Source organism: Girardinichthys multiradiatus, chromosome 12 (assembly GCF_021462225.1).
Source record: "Girardinichthys multiradiatus isolate DD_20200921_A chromosome 12, DD_fGirMul_XY1, whole genome shotgun sequence".
NCBI lineage: Eukaryota > Metazoa > Chordata > Actinopteri > Cyprinodontiformes > Goodeidae > Girardinichthys > Girardinichthys multiradiatus.
The window spans coordinates 17,606,897-17,628,789 of NC_061805.1; the positions used below are offsets into that span (position 1 = coordinate 17,606,897).

At 39.3% G+C, this 21,893-nt stretch overlaps 1 protein-coding gene across 2 annotated transcripts; it reads right to left on the minus strand.

The window, feature by feature from the left end:
- Nucleotides 1–114: 114 nt before the first annotated feature.
- On the minus strand, nucleotides 115–20,831 carry LOC124877831 (long-chain-fatty-acid--CoA ligase ACSBG2-like). Of its 2 annotated transcripts, none has more exons than XM_047381394.1 (15): nucleotides 20,652–20,820; nucleotides 17,178–17,237; nucleotides 16,921–17,057; nucleotides 14,947–15,230; nucleotides 12,388–12,476; nucleotides 11,464–11,584; nucleotides 11,255–11,335; nucleotides 10,916–11,065; nucleotides 9,675–9,842; nucleotides 7,511–7,692; nucleotides 5,653–5,883; nucleotides 2,881–3,098; nucleotides 1,561–1,700; nucleotides 1,233–1,476; nucleotides 115–1,084 (listed from the first exon to the last, which is right to left on the minus strand). In XM_047381394.1, the coding sequence occupies exons 2-15, from the start codon at nucleotides 17,228–17,230 to the stop codon at nucleotides 993–995; spliced, it is 2,190 nt and encodes a 729-aa protein (XP_047237350.1). In that variant the 5' UTR covers nucleotides 17,231–17,237; nucleotides 20,652–20,820; the 3' UTR covers nucleotides 115–992. The 2 variants fall into 2 exon arrangements, 1 of the variants encoding a protein (XP_047237350.1); XR_007040611.1 differs by lacking the exon at nucleotides 115–1,084 and adding an exon at nucleotides 1,960–2,035 and having other exon boundaries at nucleotides 1,335–1,476; nucleotides 20,652–20,831.
- Between the last annotated feature and the right edge of the window lie 1,062 nt (nucleotides 20,832–21,893).

Below are 21,893 nucleotides of genomic sequence, written 5' to 3' on the forward strand. Positions count from 1 at the left end.
TCTTTTTAGGGAAGAAAAAAAACAATACTAGCAGAATATGTAAGGTTCTTGTATGAAAGGCATGGTGGACCAAACGTGCCACAATTCGCTAAATAAGAAATTATGTCGATCATTAATTAAGAAATATTTAATTTATTTGCTTTACATACATAATTTGTGAAATATCTAATAAAATGTATATATTGTCAATAAAAAATTATTTTATATATAAAAAGCAAATGTAATTATGTCACAAATAATTTAGCAATTTTATGGTTACATGCAATACACCAAGAATTAATATTTCAGCCTTGCATATCACAGTCAGGGGAAGGGGCTACCACCGCTTTAGTTCATTTTTTATTTATTTGTTGCATTGTGGCACCTTTAGCTCTCAACATTCTTGCACAATGTTGTATTAAACTGTAAAATACAAAACTTCATCACGAAAGACATCCTGTTATTGTTTAGTCTGATTTGCTCAAAATCACTCACTTTTACTCAAAATTTACAGAAAACATATTGCAAAATAATAAATATATATTTGCCGGAGTCAAACTGTACAAATTCATGTTGGATTTACAATTTGCAGCGGGGTTGATTGAATAAATGCAGACAGTTACGTTTCTTTTTAAAAATATATTCAAACTTTTCACCTCCCGTTTGGCCAGGAGAATCATTTTGCAAGATGTGCAGAAACAGGCGATAAGAGTTTAAACAGATGCCGTGAGATAATAAGTACACATTTTTCTAATGATTGAGCAGCTTAATAGCCAAAGTGGATTAGTGCCTATAAAACATTAATTGAACACTATAAAAATGTAAAACAATTACTTTCTTAAAAGATATCTGAGTCCAACCATGTGGCAAGGCCAGGCTCTGCTCCAAAGGTTTAAGGCAAGAACATTGTGCTGCTTTGAGACTGAGTAACTATTTGACAGCATAAACATGATTCGACAGACAGAGGTTTATACATGAGTCTTCGACTTCCCCAGGAACCACAGCTCAACAGTTCACTGCCTTTCTGCAGCCGCTGCGTACAGTTCGTTTATTTTGTCCTGGTACATTTTCACAACAATGGGCCTCCTCAGTTTCAGGGTGGGTCCTGCACAAACAAAAAGAGAATAGAACACCCAATTGAACAACAGCGGTTCAGTTTCAGTTTAGAGGATCTCTTCTGCTGTAGAGATTTGTTAGCTTTCTCCTTTGTTTGTACTAGAGAAAATGGGAGAAAAACCAGTGTAGTTTCTGACCCAGTTCTCCATTGCCAACCGAGAAATCTTGTTCCAGTATGACCCACTTCTGGACCTTCTGAGCGTTTGATGTGGACATGGCGTTGACTCGCTCCATACCTTCCTGAATGGCTTTATAGATAGCTGGCTCCTTATTGGCAATGATCTCTGACACCTTGGTGGCCTTGATGCCATGCTGCCGACAGAAATCCAAAACCTCAGGGCTCAGATTGTCTGTGGGCTCGCCGTTGTCGTCTGTTACACACTAGACAGAACAACATAGGTGAAAATCGGTTTATTTTTGCAGCAGCTGGTTTTTGGAAGCTTGCAGAGATGAAGAATTTGTTACTTTAAGCGTCAGCAGCATAGAGAGGAACTTGAGCTTGTCTCCGATCAACATGGCGTTGCTGATGATGGGCACCTCTTTCTTCACGGCGTCCTCGATGGGCACAGGAGCGATGTTCTCACCACCGGCGGTGATGATCAACTCTACAGAAAAAAAATCTGTTTCACCACTTGTTCTTTGTTGGTCACAGTTCATGTTTCTAATAAACATTTTCAGCATAAATTCCTTACTGCAAGTTAAGAGTATAACAGTAGAGATGGTAGAAATGTCCAAATGTTTTGCAGTGTGTGACTAAAATTTTCCCAAAATGTGGCCAAAAAGATTAAACAGCCCCAAAAATTGTGGCCACAGTGATTTAACCTTTAAAAAGAACATTGAAAAATAAGTATCCTAAAAAATTACTTATTGGGCATGGCACTGTTGGTGAAGGGGTTTAACCCTAACGTGGCGGTCCCGGGTTCGAGTCCCGGCCCCGGTTCTAAAAGATAAGAGAAGCATTCATTTAAGTCTGATCTGCACATTTGTTAACAATGACCTTATTGTACTTAAGGTACTTTTTAAACCAGTTGTTTTTAATGTATAGCCCTGAGAAAGATTTTGTGCAGCATTTCATGTATCTACAAAATTTACAGACCCATTCTCTCCTAAAAATCTATTTTGTTTGTTTTCATAAAATATTGTGAGTTTAGTTTATTGTTCAGTGAATTCACAATAAAATTATTTTTACATTTTTAAATGAGCATTTCAGTCTAGCAGTCCACATCCCATGACTCAGATGCCAAATGCATTTCTCCAGCCACTCTGCAGTGACTTTAAAAATAAATAATATGGAAATGGTAGTCATAATAGCAATGTGGAAGCCTAGTTTAAACAGTTTCCAGATCCGTAATGGAGGTCCTCTTGAATGAGATTAAATGATAAATGTAGATTTTGATTAATCAAATGAATAGAGTCTGCACAAGATTAGAGTTGTGTCATCAGTGTAAAGATTTAGTTCACAGTTGTATAATGATTTACTTTTACAAATCTTGAAAAGATCTGGACCAAGGAAAAGAACAAAGAACAAATTTTAGGAGGCAAAATGGGCGTTTTGAAAATAAAGGCTTCAGACTCATTGTGTTTCACTGTAGGGGTGGATGTGGTTAAAGCCTAAATATATGGATAGAAAAAAATATTTGTTCACAGATTTCAAAATTCGCATTTTTAGATAAACTTAGACTAAAACAGAATAAACAAAATAAAATACATTTTTACAAATCAGTTTTAAACCAAAACTATATTGAAATTGTCATTTTTATTCCCAGATTAAAAATTTAATTTCACCTTTTATTCTTCCCGTGATGTACAGAAAGTCTTCCTCATCTTGCTTTCCCAGATCTCCAGAGTGCAGCCAGCCGTTCTCATCGAGAGACTCTGCCGTTTTTTCGGGCATGTTCAGGTATCCCATAAAGACATGCCGACCCCAGAAACAGATCTCTCCGTTCCCATCCCCATCCTGGTTCTCCAGCTTCGTCCTGCAGCCCGGTATCACCTTCCCACAGCTGCAAAGACAAATCACCGACCAGAGATGAGCCAATACTCTACATCAGTTTGACTTCAGTGTTTAGATTTATAGTCCATTATGTCACTGTTTGACTTTTTCTACTTCTCTGAGCAGAAACAAACAGAGACTGGGACTTAGTCTCCATAGGACAGCTAGTAAAAGAAAATAACTACGCTTGAAGTTATAAGAAGGCCTGGGGGATTACTATTTGATTGTACTATTCTACTATTTTATGTATGTGTGTAGAGATATCTATATTTATATATCTATCTATATATAGATAGATATCTATACATCTATATGGCAGTTAGTAATAGCGTTGCTAGGCTTGAAAGGCTCACCTTGACTCCTCCAAACATACAGTACTTCCTGTCATTATGGCCAATCTTTGTCTCGTTTGAAGATAAGACATCTCTCTTGAGGGCATTTGGCTTGTCCAAGTTTGCAGCTGCCTCTACTGGGCAGCTGCAAACTTTAGTCAACCCTAAAGGTTTTGAATTTGAAGCGGGACATTTTTCAGTCGGCACCCTCTTGTTCCTTTCCCTGCAGACAGTGACACTGGTGTTCCAGATATTTCCAGCTTATGGTGACTGCTCATCCTAACCAATTTTCTTTCTTCTGATCGTCACAGTTTGGATATAATTGGATGTTTTGACAGGAAAATGATCTGCAGGGGCTGCAAGGCAGCGCTGTTGCCTTGCAGCAAGCAGGTCCTGGGTTCAACTCCCGGCCGGGGGTCTTTTGCATGGAGTTTGCATGTTCTCCCCGTGTATGCGTGGGTTATCTCCGGGTACTCAGGTTTTCTCCTTCAACCAAACCATGTTTTTGGTTTCTCCAAAAACATGCCCGGTTAGGTTCATTCATCTCTCTAAATTGCCCTTAGGTGTATGAATGAGTGTGTGCATGGTTGTTTGTGTGTTGTCCTGCGATGGACTGGCAACCTGTCCAGGGTGTACCCCGCCTCCCGCCCATAGACTGCTGGAGATAAGCACCAGCTCCCCCGCGACCCACTATGGAATAAGCAGTATAGAAAATGACTGACTGACTGGATGTTTTGACAGGAAAATGATCCCAAATACAAATCAAAACAGGTTTTGAATAGATAAAACAGGTTAACATTAAGCTCTTGGAAAGCCAAGGTGCATCTTGCTAAGGGACATTTAACCAGCTATTAGTGGGGATGGAGGTGCATATCTTCCAAATTCTTAGTTATGGATTTGGTCAGCTGGTTTCTCAATGCAACTGATCAAATCTTCTCGAGGAGAAGACAGGGTGAAGGAGAGCCCACTTGTCCGGGCTGGACGTTTTTCTCTGGATACACGATGGACTCCTGGCAGAAGTGGAGGATTGTGTGTCTGTCGATAATGTCAGTCGAGGATGTGGAAGATATGTATATAATTAGATGTTTGATATCAGGATTTCTGCTTTTTGGAGTCAGCGGTTACCTGGCATATCGAGAAATTCGGAGAATGTCAGCAGCTGTTCTGGCCATTATAAGGCTGCCTGGCATGTATGATGGGATCTTCAAGGTGATCAGCACTCAAACTGAGATGTTATGTGAGCTGAATCACAGACTGGATGTGATCCTTACAAAGGATCGCTGGCAGGTTCCTGGACTCAGGGGTGAAATGGGATAAATCTTGGAGAAAGTTGTTCGCTCGGATCTGGCAGAAAGACCAGGAATTTGGCTGTTTGGATTCGCCTTTGAGAAGCACCAGCGAGACTCTCAAGGCTGACGGAAAATTAAGAGTCAGCCTAACCCAAATAATTATTGTTTTTCTGAATCTGGCTTCCCTGCATGGCCTTGATGGTTGGCTATCTTCAACTTCTCCTGGAAGTTATGTAAACATGACGCTCTGCTCCCTCTGCCCCCTCCCTTCCCTGAGGATATCTGTGGACCTGCTCAGAACTTTGTGGCTGTTTGATGAACCTTCCAACGAACCATCAAGGACAATGGCCTCTGTGACAGTGCTTCATGGATTTACTTGCACACACTCACTTGCTCAAGATAAACATATACACCCCTCACACCACCTTCACCGTTCCTGGCATGATGTTGTTTTGTCAACTTGTTGCTTCATTGTGCTGAGGTTTTTTGCAATCTCAAACAGTATCCTGCTAAGGATAAAGTGTGAAATATGATTTTTTTTTTCCTCTACTTACCTAATGTGGCCTTTTTTCTCATCTAGCAAGTGCAGCGCCTGTGAGTGGGCAGCAAAGCCTCGGTGACCCGTCTCCCTTGTCTTGTGTCATGATGTCTGTTTGGATGGGTTGTACTGGAATTCTAATTTCCCCTCGGGAATCAATAAAGTATCTTTGAATTGAATTGAGTGTATGTACATATTTGTGATAGGATGTATAATTTTGACCCTGTGTGGATCAGGGTAAAGCCATAACGAATTCAAATGTGTGAACCCAATTCTTTTTTTTTTTTCATAAACTGTTCACATGCATTCTTAAAGGAGCCAAACTGATAAAACACTCATTCCCATTAAAAGTGAATACACATATTTCAATGTTCACTAAAAGTTCCATAATGCTTTGCTGCTGACCTTCCGATGCGATACTCATCGATGGAGACAGTGTGCGGACCGGAGCTCTCGCTCATGCCGTAGAGCTCCTTCACTGGGATGTTCAGACTCATGAAGTACTCCAAAGTTTCTTTTGTGATGGGAGCGGCTCCAGTGCAGCACATCCTACAGCGGTCCAAACCCAGGGCTGCCCGAACCTTCTTAAAGACCAGATTGTTGTACAGCGTGAATCCCCACGGCACCACGTTCTCCCTGCAGGACAACAGGTGCAGAGCTGTCACACACAGATGTTTTCATGCTTTGCTACATTATCTTAAGAAATCAAACTGGCTACGTTTATGAATGTGTTACAAGCTACCAGCCAGACCTTTCTGTAAACTAAATCAAATTAAGCTTGGATCTCCTGTCTGCTGTATAACAACATGTCATGGTCTATCTTTCTGTTAGTTGTGTTATTTTGTTGTAAATTGTTAAACAAGATAAAACATGCCTTACTAAACAGAAGCTTAGCTGTGTATGTCCCTCAGATGACATCACAAAAGGCACAAGGCAACAGACCAGAGCTGTTTTTAGTGTATACACCTTGTGTTTTTTCCTCTTTATTCACATTTTAACCACACTCCTATTTCAAAAGATGATTAGTTGCCATGGTGTTTACTAAAGCCAGGTGGTTAGCTCGATTCTTAGACGTCTGGTTAAGTCAACTAGGCCAGTGGTTCACAATCTTGGTCTTCAGGGCCAACTATTCCTCATGTTTTAGATGTGTCTCTGCTTCAGTACACCTTTTTTTGAATGAGTGTATTACCTCTTCAGCCATCAAATTCTGCAGAGGCCTGTTAGTTAACCAATCATTTAGGTCAGGTGTTTGGCAGCAGGGAAAAACCCAAAACATGCAGGACAGCGGGCCCAGTGAGGATTGCGAACAACTGATCTGTGAACTCAAATGCACACAAAACATTTAAAACAAAAAACAGTTTATTTAGTGAAAGTCTGCATTAGACACCCTACCTCATGAGCCAGCTAGGTTTTTATTGTTCCCAGTCCTGCAAATATGTATTTTCCTGCTTACAGATTTCTTCTGTTTTTGGTTTCTTAACACTTAAATGTTTCAGGTTATCAAACAAATTTCAAAAATACCACCTGAATAAATACAAAATGCAGATTTTAAATGATTATTTAAAATATTAAGGGGAAGAAGTTATCTAAACCAACCTGTGTGACAAAGTAATTTCTCCCTTGCCGCTCTTTGCAGCGAAAACTGCCATCAGCCTGTCAATGAGATTTAGCTCTGGACTTTGTGTAGGCAACCCCTAAACCTTCATTTTGTTATGTTTTTTGAATAATAGCTCTCACTGTGGTTCAATGGGGTAACCCTTTTGAGACTAATACACTTCAATGGCTTTTTTTCTTATCTGTTCTTCATTGCTTTAGATCGGGCATAATGTTTTGCTTTTAAGACGTTTTAGCCTACTTCATGTTGTTAGGCAGGTTCAGCTTCAAGAATTACATTTTTCTTCAGTTTTAGAAGTTATTAGACATGGGTGTGACTAAGAAAACTAAGCTTTCTGAAAAATGTTGCTAATCACAGTTAATTAATTATTTAACAAACGTCCATTTTTCTCTTTCAAATAGGACTAGGTTGGTTTGGATAGCATTTTTTCATCTAATAAATCAAAACATCAGTTGTAAACTGCACTTGCCTGATAGTAAAATTACTTTGATGATCTAAAACCAGAAGAAATCTTTAAGGGGGCAAACACTATTTCACAGAGCTGTACATTTGTTAGTGAAGAAAGAAGACACCACCTGATGGTATCTTTACATTTCTGCACATGATAAAAATTGTTCTTCTCACAAATTGTGCTATAAGCTCACTCACCCATTCATGACACTGTAGCTGTATTGAAGGCCGACAGCCTTGGCCCAGTCTGCTATTCTTTTCCTCAGTGGGGAACCCTTGGCACCAACAGCTTTCATCCTCTCCTGCATCTTCTCCCAGACCCGAGGAACCCCCAGGAAACCGGTTGGACGAGCCTCTCTCAGTGTGTTCACCAACGACCCCTGAAAACAAGGAAAAGCATTGTGAAAATATTAATCATTTTCAAACTCCAGGGTTACTTGTGGAGTACCACAGGGTTCAGTGCTTGGGCCAATTCTCTTTACTATATATATGCTTCCAATAGGTACAATTATAAAGCAGCATGGGATACATTTCCACTGTTATGCTGATGATACTCAGCTTTATTTATCTATAAACCCTGATGAGCCCAACCTGTTAGATAGACTACATGCATGTCTTGAAGACATAAATACTTGGATGACTTTAAATTTTTTGCTCCTAAATTCAGACAAGGCAGACATTGTTGTCTTTGCACTGGAGTCTTTAAAAAAGAAACTGCTCAGTCAATCAATTAATGTGGACGGCATTAAATTGACCACCAGTCATAAAGTAAAAAGCCCTTGGTGTTTCTGACCAGGACATGTCATTTAGATCCCATATTAAACAGGTTTTATAGGATTTCCTTCTTTTACCTCCGGAACATTGCCAAAATTAGAAATATCCTATCCAGGATTAACACTGAAAAACTAGTCCATGCATTTGTTACTTCAAGGCTGGACTATTGTAATTCTTTACTATCAGGATCTCCACAAAATGCAGTTAAAAGCCTTCAGCTGATTCAAAATGCTGCAGCAAGAGTTCTGATGAAAATTAAAAAGAGAGATCATATTTCTCCTATTTTAGCTTCCCTTCATTGGCTCCCTGTTAAGTCCAGAATAGAATTTAAAATTCTCCTCCTCACATATAAAGCCCTTAATGATCTAGCTCCATCATACATCAGAGATCTGATTGTTCCATATGTTCCTAACAGAGCACTTCGTTCTCAGACTGCAGGTTTACTGGTGGTTCCTAGAGTCTCTAGAAGTAGAATGGGAGGCAGATCCTTTAGTTATCAGGCTCCTCTCCTGTGGAACCAGTTTTAGTCCGTGAGGCAGACACCCTGTCTACTTTTAAGGCTAGGCTTAAAACTTTCCTTTTTGATAAAGCTTATAGTTAGAGTGGCTTAGTTATCCTGAGGTATATCTGTAGTTATGCTGCTTTAGGCTTAGATTGGAGCACATGATGACCACTTTTACTCTCTGTGCTACATTCTCATACTACTCACCAATTTTGCGTTATTTGCTGTTATTTTGGCTTTTAACTTTATGTTCTCTGTTTTTTTCTCTTCCTAGATGCAACATCCGGCCTGGCTCTGTGTTTAGCTGTGGCACCTTCCTGGAGGGGTACAGCGGGCAAGCTGCTGCTGCCAACAATTTAATGCTCACCTATTACAAATGATACACTTGGCCATGTCTTTCAGTGTTTAACCCTGTCTCTCCAAGACATAGCTACTGGCTAAGCTTCTACGGTGACTAATTGTATGTGCTCTCTTTCATACTCTAGACATAAAACTGGCTCAGAGTTCATCTGCTTAGCTGTCTGTCTCTGTCCCATTAATGTTTTACTTTTCTTTCCCATAGAAAGTACTCCTGGATCAGTGCTTCTGTGCTATCGTTTTCTGTCTCTGCTCTGTTCTCTCAAAGCCACCAGTCTGTTGTGGCAGATGGCCGCTCACACTGTGCCTGGTTCTGCTGGAGATTTCTTCCTGTTCTTCCTTTCCACTGTCGCTATATGCATGCTCAGTATGAGGGATTGCTGCAAAGTCAATGCAACGACTATCCACGGACTCTACATGCTCATCCAGGAGGAGTGACTGCTACAAGTCACTAACTCGATGCAATCTGGTGGGATTTCCTTAGATAGAAAAACTTTTTAACCAATTTGAATAATAAACTGAATCTGACTGCACTGTTTGATTGTTAGGAATAATTGGAATGGATGTACCTGGCTTGACATCTGTATGACTAGATTAAATTCACTTTGTAAAGTGCTGTGTTGTGAATTGGCACTGTATAAATAAAACTGAATTGAACTGAATTGAATTAAAACTTAGAACCAGCACTGATATTAACAAACTAATGTTTGCTCAAACTGCTATCGTTACCTTCAGGGCATCTGGCTCTGCAAAATGGGTGGTCCCTGCGAGACTCATTGAGCACCAAATGTCAATCATCTGCGCTGCAACATGGCTGAGTGGCAGGTAACTGACAAGCACCTCCTCGCTGTAGTTTGGATTTATCATCTTGGATACAGTACGGGACGTCCATGTAATCTAATGTTGGAAAGCAGGAGACAGCCTTGAATTTTTAGCAGTAAAACACGTTTAATTAGAGCAGGAAAAGGGAACTACAATAGCTCCTGTTAAACTTTCTGTTATATAGGTTTGCTTTGCATTAATGAGCAGGCCAAGGATTGGAGAAAACCAAACACCTAATTCCAGCTGTAAAGTAGAGATTCACCGAATAGGCTTTTCCTAGATGATAAAGATAACACTGGTTAATCATTAGGGGTTTCTCTACCAGACCAGTTACAATGCTAAACTGGTGCAATTGTTGTCTTTCTGATTTTTTCCTGATTGCTGCTGCTGATTTCTGATTTTGATGAGCTCCAATTTGTTTCCTAAGGCCCATAGCACATTAAGGAGAAAAGGTGTGCTCCATATTCTTTAACAGTAACAGCTTTAAATCAAGCAGAAGATAAAGGAATTATCTGTATGCATCATAGTACATGTCCCTAATTCTTTTAAGATTTTTAATGTAGTTAAAAAGGTCCATCAAAGCACATGCAATTCATGCGTTTATGGACGTAAAAAAAGGAAGTTGTTAGCATCTAACATACTGAGCAGCAATTAGAACTTCGTCAAAACAAAACTGACAGATTCCAGTTTCTGTCCAACTGATTGGTACATCTCTACTGTCAAGCATGGTGCTGTAGGAATGGTGATGTGGGCTTTTTCTGCCAGCAGATGGGCACCATGCAATATATAAAGTGGAAACAATTGCAAATATTTCGAACACCTAAATACTTGATCAGTGACTGGTAAATGATCCAAAAAACTTTAAATTATTAAAATATGACTAAAAAAGCAGAAACAGAAAAGGTTTGAAAGACAGTTACATACCAAATTATATTTTTTCTGTCATGTACAGGCCTGAAGCAACTATTGTGAAGCAAAACACTAAATCTTGTCAAGCATATTAGATTTTGTTGCAGAATAGGTGTCTTTGAGATTATAGTCAAAACAAAACAAATTTTTGCTCAACTGAACAAATATGTTCTTTGAATAATATAGACCAACAGAATATAGAAACTGGCTTTCGAATGTAGTCTTTTGTGCTGACTCACATTGTCATGGCTCAGCATGACCCCTTTAGGGTTTCCAGTGGTTCCAGAGGTGTAGATGAGGGTGCAGCACTCGTTGGCCCGAAGACTGTCAATCACAGCCTGCAGTGCCTCGTTAGGCACGTCTTTTCCAAGCTTCATAAACTCATCCCACTACAGAAGTAAAGAAATGTATTTCAAACCAGGACAAACAAAAGCTACTGCTGTGTTGTTTTCAAGTTCAGTCACCTTAAAAGGCAATAAGTATCCAATAAAAAGCCTATGGTGTCATAGAAAGTATGTTATCAGATGTCCTAAATAGCCATGTGATAAATCTACTTGATGTGTGAGTCATCCACATACTGTGTAGAGAAGTGGTGATTTCTGCTGCAGCTCGCCTTTATACTGGACAATAGCTTTCAGATGAGGTAACTGATCTTTAACCTGCAGGAAGAAATGGGACAAACAAAGGCACATGAGGGCAAATTGCTCAATGTTTGAAAGGTTAGTTACTACTTATGGCTACGAAAATAGTACACTGAAGGTGTAGATGCCATGATAAACCTTCTGACCTTCAGGATTTTTTCAAGCTGTTTCTGGTTCTCCACAACCAGGACATTGGCCTCACAGTTGGCAGCAACATAATGACAGGCCTCCGGCGAGTTCGTTGTGTAAATACCAGTGGCCAGACCCCTGTTGCATAAAAAGCTCTTTAATCATTTCCTGCTCGTGCTGCAAAATAATCTCCAATAATTTATGTAGATGGGTAATTCATCATTGATTTCCCCAGGCAGAAGTTTGCAAGTTCTATGTAAAATTTCAACCCTTTAAAGACATGTAAGGAAGTTCAGCCAGACATTTTTCCTTTTGAGTTCAGCTTAAAAAAAGCATAATATCCTCCTTAAAAGTTTAATTATAGATCTAAAATGTATTTTTCCTTTAATGACTTTCCCAGACAATAAAAGTTAGAATTTTAGAATTTTTCTCTTTTACTTCGTAAGTTTCCCTTGCTGTTTTCAAAAATCTATTATGCAGTCAAGGAAAGGCTCTTTAAGATAACAAATCAGTAAAAAAATAAATACACAAGTCAGTGGAATTAATAGCATGTACAAGTTATCTGGTTACATGTCAGGTAACAGTGTGGTAAAACCTGCAACTCCTTCTAGAATGGACAGATAATTAGTAGAAACATAAACTGATTTTGCACAGCTGTATCATCCACACATTTTAAATGTTTATATGAGTTTTTCTTCCTGCTTTTATTGCACTTTTCTGTGTCTTCGAGAGCACGGAGGAAATACAAACATTTCTATGCTATCATACTATTTTCGGTTTTTAGAAAACAGGGCGAACCAGTTTGAGAAAAGGCAGAAACCGACTTTGAAATGAGCACACAGAAATATGTAGATAAGTAATGTCAGACGGTCCAAAAATGTTTCAAATCTGGACATCAAGATCTTGCATTAATGTTATTGGGCGCTGATGTGTGATCTCACCCTGCAAAGATGCAGCCGATGTCCGAGATGAACCATTCAGGAGAGTTAAATCCCAGAATGCCGACTCCATGGAAACGTTCCAGTCCTAGCTACGAAGAGACAAACAATGTACCATATTAACATTGCAGAGGCGCTGTGCCTCGGCCACCTTTGGCCTACTGCCTGTTTTAAAAGCCACTCCACTTTCAGGTCTGTGAAACACAAGATGTAACAGAAGCTTTAAATTTCACACACGTGAGTTTTAGTTTTCAGTGGCCGATTGTCACATCACAGATCAAACCGAGGGCAGACGTTCAAAGAGTTGTGCAAGAAGTAATTTTTAGATTGAAGGTAAAGTTCAACTTGAACAAATTACCATGCAAATTTAAAAATTCAGTTTATTTATTTAGGTTACGCATAACTAACGAATATGTTACATAATGCATGGACAGAAATTACAGGTCAGCTGATTTTGGTGCTGCTTCTACAAGTTTTACAATCACTTTGAAGTAAAAAATATTTTGATTGTTGAGAGTATATGAGGGCTGCACGGTGGCGCAGTTGGTAGCACTGTTGCCTTGCAGCAAGAAGGTCCTGGGTCTTTCCCACAGTCCAAAGACATGCCAGTTAGGTTAATTGATCACTCTAAATTGCCCTTAGGTGTATGAATGAGTGTGTGCTTGGTTGTTTGTGTGTTGCCCTGTGATGGACTGGCGACCTGTCCAGGGTGTACCCTGCCTCTCGCCCATAGGCTGCTGGAGATAGGCACCAGCTCCCCCGTGACCCACTATGGAATAAGCGGTAGAAATGACTGACTGACTGAGAGTATATGAAGTTTTCTAACAGTAATGCTGGAAAGAAATGAAAAAGAAGGCATAATAGGTCAAGACCGATGTGTCATTCAATGGAGAATAATTAAATGTACTGATCTAATTCATCATTTCATTTTGATTCATCTCTGAATACAAAAGACGTGTACAATAAATGATATTTGCTGTATACAATTCCTTATTTGCCAAAAACATTTGCACATCTTCATACCTGTACTGAACATGTGAGTGGACATTTGTGTATTTCTCTGTAGCTGTCAGCAGTCCTACTATAGTGAAAAATTATTTTTGGCCGGTGCAGTTTCCATATAAATGAGTAACTGAACAAAACATTTGACATCATCAGTTATACATCTCAAAGACAGAACATCACATGACAAAATAGTCAATTGACACAGTTTAGCAGCACATCAGGAAAGCAAGGGACTACAGCAGTATAAGTTTGAAGACAATGTTGGAGTCAAAGGTACTTTGATCCCTATTCAAACATAAATATAGTCTCTTGGAAAAGTTTTTGTATGTCTTGAACCTTTCGCAGTTTTTTATGTTACAACCACTAACTTCAACTCTGATACCAAAATAAACATCTGTGCAGCCACTTGACTTTCAAAGAATCTTTATTTGTAAATAGAGCCCATCTCTTAGTAATTTAATTTCAGATTAAATACAGCTGTTCTGTACAGGCCCGAGATTGTTGGAGGGCATTTATGAACAAATAACATCATCAATTTGAAAGAAGGGTTAGGTTATTAATCAATGAAGTTTGAAAACATCACAGAGCAATGTCCAATCCATCCATTTACAAGAATATGGCACAACTGTTATCCTACCAAGCCATGATATAAATTGACAGACTGGGCAAGAATGTTTTACAAAGAACCCATGGCAACTCCAGAAGAGCTGCAGAGATTCACAGCTTCACAGAACAACTATTAGTCATGGACTCCAAAAATGTAGTTTATAGAGATCAATTACTGAAAGAACGTGATAAAAAGTCAAATTTTTACCATCTCCATTGTGACACATGGTGGTGGGAAAGTCATACTGTGGAGATGCTTTCTTCAGGAGGGCGTGGGAGGCTGGTAATAGTTCACGAAAAGAATGATGCAAATAAATACAGGCCTATCTAAGAAAAACAAATATTAGAGGATGTAGTAGAGTTAAGACCATGGTCCTTAACATACATCCAGGGGCCCAATGGAATAGTTTAGGACAATAAATACTCAAGCATATGAATGTCTCAGTCAAAATCCAGATATAAATCTAATCTGAGGATCTGTCACAAGACTTGATATCTGATGAGCACGAACATTTTCCATCCAATCTGATTGAGCTTGGCCTATTTTTCAAAGATAAGAGGACAAAGATTTCCATCAGTGGATGTCCAAAACTGGTAGACATACCTAAAATGACTTGCCAATGAAGGGAGACTAAATATCAATACATGCCACGCTTTTAAAATTTTATTTGATAAAAATGCTAAAAACCATGTATCATTATACTTTCACTTGATAATTATTCACTACTTTGTGTTGATCAAGCCTACTTGAAATCAGAGAAGCTTGTGTTTGTTACATAACAAAATGTGAAAAGGTTCAAACCATATGAAAATCTTTGTAAGACACAAATGTTAACGGACATGCTCAGTGGACAAGTAAAGAACATGAATGAGAAAATACTTTTGGCACAATTGGTAGAGGAATAAAAGGCTTCACGTACTAAAATACTCACGTTCTGAAAATATACAAACCTTAAGGAAACTCTTGGCAGCTGCACGACATTCTTCATAGTACTGCCTCCAGGTCAGAGTCACCGTCTGGCTGTCTTTTTTGGAAACCAAAGCCGGCTGATCCCCACACCTTTCCAGTGTCTCCAGGAACATCTGATGAATGGTGACAGGAGTCTCCGAGCCTGGACCCGAGCCCTCCATCCTCAGCCTGACAGCCTGGTCTCTGCTGGAGCTCCACAGATGCTCAGCGGGGGCCAAAGTGGTTGCCAAGTCATCCATCATCAGGGGAACCGCCTTGGTCTCCTCTGCGTTGGGACAACAGGTACAGCTGCGTTTACCCGCCATTAATGACAATTGGGAAAAGTCAAAACAAGGACAGCAAACTCAGGGTTCAGGAGAGGACTCAGCTGAGTCGGACGAGATAAAAAATCCCAGCAGGTTAGTCACGACTGCTATGTCAGAGTAACAAGATTTAAAGCTGTAAGACAGGAACAAGGCTGCGCTGTAAGAGCAGGAGGATGTGGAATGTACTGACACGCCCACTAATCAGGTTTGGTTTCAGGAAGTAACCCAGCTTTTTTTCATTGTGTTTTGACTGGAAATTTATGCCTGTGATACAACTAAAAATTATATTAAACAGCACAATAATTGACATTAGAAACTATCTTATCTAAGGAACAAAACTATTGTAATGACCGTTGCTGTTTTTCTTGACTCTGTCCTGATTCAAAAGGGTCACAAACAACCTGAACTTATCAAATAGGACCACAGTTGTGACGTTCTTATCTGCTACTGTTATAAAAGAGGATTTTGTGGAAAATCCGTGAGCAGATTTATTTGTTTATTCTCTTTAAAATCTCCAGGACTGATTTTTAAATTTCTCTCTATCTTTAAACAGCTTTCAAGACTGTTTAATATGTCATATTGTTTCTATTTTTTACTTGCTGTAGAAATCACTCTAAATAAAATCATGCTACTTAACTGATTTAAAAAAACTATATTTGTTTACAGATTTGTGTCATTTTAATCTCATCACAATGCTTACAATAATCCCTTAAGAAATTGATTTTTTACTGAATTTCTTTCAGTTTTTGATCATTTTGGGAATATACAGTACATTAACCAGGGCCATTTGGCCATGAATGTCACATTCATTAAGAAAAATTAGGTTCACATATTAATTTAATTTGCGATAGATCTTCTCTGTTCTACACAGTGTCAAAATTTAATATATGGGCCCAGTTATATACATATAAAGTCACAAAATAACCACATGTTTTTTAAGCCTTCAACGAGTTTCTGGCATAATTCTAGCATTATATTTGACTACTATTCTCAGCGGTTATGGTAGAGATCATTTTAACTGGTTGGTTTTCTGTTATAGACCCAGACTTTGAGCATAATTTGCAATGTATAAATAAGAAACTGTCTTGCATGGAGGTGGCAGTGTTGCAGGGTCTGTTCGCTGCATTGGCAAGTGCATGGAGTAATGAAGAAGGGGGATTCGTTTGAAGTTATTCAAGTTCACCTCAAATCAGCAGCTAGATAGCTGAACTCGAGGCACGGCTGGGTGTTTCAGCAGAACAGTTATCTCAAACACACAACAAAGCTACTTATGAAGCGTAAAGCAGACAAACATCAAGCTTCATAAAAGCCCTGATTTTAAATATGCTAAAAATCTATATGTCCTTGAAATCCTGGCAAAAATCCATTACAGAAAAACAATCAGTGTAATTGAGCTCTACTGATTATGCCAGAAGCTTCTTCACATTAGTTTATTAAAAAAAAGCTAACGTTGTCCCATTTCGTACTTTTTTTAATTACATGAAGTTTTATGTTGTATAATCATTCCACTCTTGAAAAAGAAAAGTTCAGATGCATCAAAAAAAGCCCAAAATAACATGGACATTCATGCCTATGATGAGTGCATGAGAACTTCTGACTAAAACTGCATACATTCTTGTCTAAATGTGAGACTCAGAGTTCAAACAGTACCTGCTGACGGCTCTTTAGCAGCTCCATCGAGCTTGTAGCATCTTGGAGGTTTGGCAGGAGGCTCAGGGCTCCACGTTGGTGCTGTAGGTGGATCTTCGGTTTTTCCATTTGGCATGACTGTGGACTTTGTCTTTAAGCTAACATGGCCAAAATGATTAAATAAATCACAACAGGCATGCAATAATTTAGAAAGTTCTTTAAAGTTCAGTCCAGCATCACATAAAAAAATTATTTGCTTTGCATAGAAATGTGCTTACCTGTCAGTGTTACCATTTACAGCTGCTATGGGATTTTCCTCGACACTCATCATTTAGCTGCTAAAAAAAGAACATATACAATAAAATCAACATTAACACTCTTTAGATGCTTTTTGCAGAGGACTCTCCAGGCTAGATAACAAGATTAATTGAACAGAACTGCTGTGCTCATTTATACCACACTGACATCCACTGCAGTCATTGCAACAGGTCAGTGTCTGCCGTTGCTGAAAAGCAAACTTAGCCAAAATCCACATGTTGAAACTCTGAATAATGTGCCAGGATGTGTTGCTTCATCTCCATGCACTATTCATACTGTTAGTCTGAGACTGTGAGCAACTTTGACCCAAATTTGTGGAAACCGTTGCCTGCACAAGTCAAATGAAATTTACTAATCAGTGATATTTTCATGGCATAACCTACATCCAAGTACAGTTAAAACGAAAGATACTAAAAAGCACAGTTATAAGGAAAGAAACGAAATCCCTCGGCTTAACTGTGCAATTACTGCTGAGAAATAATTAAAATGTATTTGAATAAATCAAATAAAACTTCAATACAATTTAGTGTCAAAGTAACTGATATAATTCCTCAATACTGCAGTAAAACCAGATTAAGATCTGTCGACAGGGCAAACTCTCACCCGGACTCTTTGTTTCTAAGATTACCCACACAACCTTTTCTTTTTGGAACCAAAGGTCACAAGAATTACTAAAGTGAAGTTTTGCAACAACATCTTTGCTCCAAATTGTGCAAATGTATATTTTTCTTGCCTTGCAAAAGTATTCATACCCCTATGACTTTTTCACTTTTTGCCACATTACAACCACAAACTTCAGTGTATTGTTTGAATCTGATGTGATAGACCAACACAAAGTAGTCAAAGTGTGAAGTGGAAAGAAATGGATACATGTATTTTTCCATTGTTGAAAGAAAACCATAAGTAGACCTGCTTCTAATTTGCTGCAAGCCATGTGAGGAGGAAAACTAATACTGCACATCAGCCTGATGGAGTGGTTTAGACCAAGTATATTCATTAGTTAGAATGACCTTGTCAAAGTCCAGACTTAAACAAATGTATGTGAACCTTTGAGATTATTTATTTGAAAAACACAAAACATCCACAGACCAACTTACTTTTGTCTTCATGCTCTGAATCTTGTGCTTACATATGCTATTGAGTGTCAACAAATGACAGTATTTCCTCACGATCCTGTTCTGTCTGACCGTCTTTTAATAACCTTTAATCTAACCTAGTACAATGCCCACAACAGAAATACTGATTATATTAGATCTTTGTTAGACAATGCTGTAACAGCTTTAAACGAATTGGTTCCATTGTTAACTTTCTCAGTAACATAGAACAACACAACAGAGAGTAGAAACCTAATTTCTACTCCCTCACAAATTGATTTTCTTATTAACATGCCTAGAGTATACAGTTCCAATCTGCCCCTAACTTTGCCTTCGTGGTGACATCACAAAGGTAGATTTTAAAACAAATAGATGCCACATCCTTCTTGCAGTTCTTAGCATTGCCAAAAACAATATGTAAGAACTGGAAGAATAAAAGGAGTTTAAACATTTCAAATTATGTTATTAGAATTTTTTCTATGGAGATAATGTCTGCTTGTAAGAAAGATGAACAGAATAACTTGAAATTGGTTTGGTCTCCAATAATCATACATCATCTAGTGGCGCAAGGATAGGGGCACTGCCACCTCAGGATCGGGGGACAGGGGGTATGGGGATACTAGTGCCGGGGCTGTGCTGTCCCTTGGCAGCATGTGTAATTTGGGGTTGCCCTGTGGTAGTGTTAGATCTGGCATGGAGGTGTTGGTGGTGAGGTGGGGGTGCTGCGGCTGCTGGCATCGTGACAGGGCTGACCCACTGTACCCTTTTGTCTGGCCTGCTTCCGATCCTGGCTGGTGTGGGTGGGTCCGGGGATAGGTCAACAGGCGGCTTTGGGCCTACTGTGGTGTAGCTGCCTGTGAACCTGGTGGGGGGTGCCTCCTCGGTGTGAGCTTGTGGGCCCATTGTACCACCCACCCTGGTGCGTATCCCTCCATCTAGACCTCTCAGGACTGGCTTCCCAGGGTAAAATACAATGTGGTGCCTCCAGGTTCCCACTGCTGCGGTGAGCCGGTGCCTGCATGACATGTTTGGGTCAGTGCGAGCCCTGGGCTGCGGGTGGCAGTTTGGCTGGGTCAGGGGGGCTTGGTGCCCCGAGTCTTCTACTGATACTCTTTGACCTGGGGGCTGCTGATCCTGTCCCTTGCTGGTGACTTGCTTATATGTTGGGTGTATGGCTGCCCTGGGGGGATGCTTCATGTCTGGCTGCCTGAGACTGCTGTGGTTTTCCAGAGCCGGTTCTACCTGCTCTTTGTTGCTCTTAGGTGCTGTGGATTGCAGGCCCTCTACTGTTTTTGCCACACTTAAAACTGTAAACTTCTAGTTGACAAACTCGCACTCACTCACACACCCACTCAACACAAGTAACACTTATTTCTACACAAATACCCACCCACCATCACACGTGCAAACATACACACACTTACACACTCACACACCAACACACGATTACTCAAAATGGTTGAAGGTCATACAAACACAGGTTACTATAACATCAATGTGGTGTGCCTACTTTGATCCTGGATTTAATCTGGAAATGAGAAAGTTTAATCATGCAATTAGGATAATGTCTTGAGATATCCTTTTTGTGGAGCAAAACTGCCCTGACATGTGCCAGCCAACCATCTGCTCCATAATGTATGCCTGAAACACCGAGACAGGACATGTTGAAAAAAAAATGCAATTAATTGGATTTCCATAGATAGCTCTTTACCAATTGTCACGATAAACTAAAGTTGACTGTTGTTTTATGTCTGGGATCAAAGTGGAATGTATGTAACTGGCATTGAATTTTTCTATATTACTGGTTTGAATTAACTATTCATTTTAGTATATAAACTGGATTTGTTCATCTTGTACAGAGCTTTGGGATGACAGTTGTGAATAATCGGCACTATGTAAATAAACTGAACTCAACTGAAACCTTGGCAAACCATGTCTGATTTTGTAAACACCTCACAGATAGGCACTACATTGTATGTCCTGATAAATAAAATTTCAATAAAACACCTAAAAGTTTGTGCAAGTAATGTCAGTGGAATCGTGTGAATGTTCAAGAAGTATGACAACTTTGCAAGGCACTGCAAGTGTCCTGTGGAAAAAGTTGATTTTAGTTTTTTAAAAGGGTTATCTAAGAAAATTGGATCCAAAAAGACCCAAAGAAAACACAACAATTCACGGCTGTTAAATAGTATGGATAAACCAATTAGTAAATGCTGGTAAAAAGGATTTTTTTTTACATTCAATTTTTCAATTTCTTCTTTTTTAACAAATTGTCACACATGTCATGCCCTTGTAAGAGAGCAGAAAATAGATTGAAAAGCTTTGCAGGGGATGTCTTACCTTCTCTTCTCTCACAGCTGAGTGGCATCAATCTCTCAGTACTAAAGAGTAAGACCGACCTGCATCAACCTTTGCCCCGTACAGGTACTCGACTGTTAACCTCTGGATGAGACAGCACCCCTTAGGTAAGCTGGATGAGACAATCAAAGTAGATCCTCATGCCCCATCTAAAAGCCGAGGAAACTTGCACAATCCGACGAGGAACTGCTTGCTAAGGCCATAATGATAAGTTAAAGATCCCCGGACAAAAACAGATCAAAGGTTGTGTTCTCAACAAGGTGAAGAGGAATTAAAACCTGCAGCACACAACAGCCTGAAACTGCAGAAACCTTTCATGTTTGTATTAATTACAGAAGGTGGGGAGTATGGGTTTTGGTGACAAGTATAAACATTCAGCAGGGGGAAGATTTATGGATCACATAAGGCAAAAATAAAGCTGGTGTGGGGTGTTGTTATGATGCTTATCAGCTCAAATCAGTTAATGAAGAGTTTTTATCAGACCTGCACAATGAAGGCTGTCAGAGAGGAAAAGATAATGTTATATAAGTTCTGTAAGATTAGAACAGATAAGAGATGAGAGACTTTGGCACATAAGAGCTCTTCAAAAGTTTAAACTTGAGTAATAATGCCTCCTTTTAGTAGATTAACACATTTAAAATATGCAGATTACAAAAGCAAGAAAAAAAGTGGATATTTCAGAAAAAGGTTGTAATGACAGACTTTCTTTTAATCTGGAAGCATTTAAAATGTACAAAGAAATACTGCAAATATTCCACTCTGGATGTGATGAGTACTATTTTCTAAGTAAATATAGGTGAACGTTTAACCGTATTTCTGCAGTGACACTGAGTTACCCCACTCACTGGGATCACACCACCCAGTCACACCACAGCCAACCTGACCCAGAGTCTCTTCTGCTTGGAACTGCTGAATAATTAGTGGGGGGCTTGATCAGCGCCATAGACAAACCTGGACAGGAAGTCTAAAACAAAAAGAACTAAAGAAAACATCTGAAGCATGCTACATCTGAAGGATATAAAATTATTGCTTACAAATAAGTATGATAATAGGAAATTCCAGCCAGTCCAGCAGGTGTTACTAAATATATTACTGTATTGACAGTGCTTGTAAAGGAGTTATGTGCTTAAAAGGTCTGCATGCTAGACTCAGAAAAGGCATTATCTGACACTTTGAGCATCTACCATTCTGGAAAATGGCTTCCGACACTTTGACTCTAATACT

Coding starts and splice junctions, on each gene's coding strand:
- LOC124877831 (XM_047381394.1), bottom strand. CDS start 17,230: ATGATGAGTGTCGAGGAAAATCCCATAGCAGCTGTAAATGGTAACACT. Junction 12,477..14,946: donor CTGCCAAGAGTTTCCTTAAG/GTTTGTATATTT, acceptor GTCTCTTCGTAG/CTAGGACTGGAACGTTTCCA. Junction 1,477..1,560: donor CTATGCTGCTGACGCTTAAA/GTAACAAATTCT, acceptor TGTTCTGTCTAG/TGTGTAACAGACGACAACGG.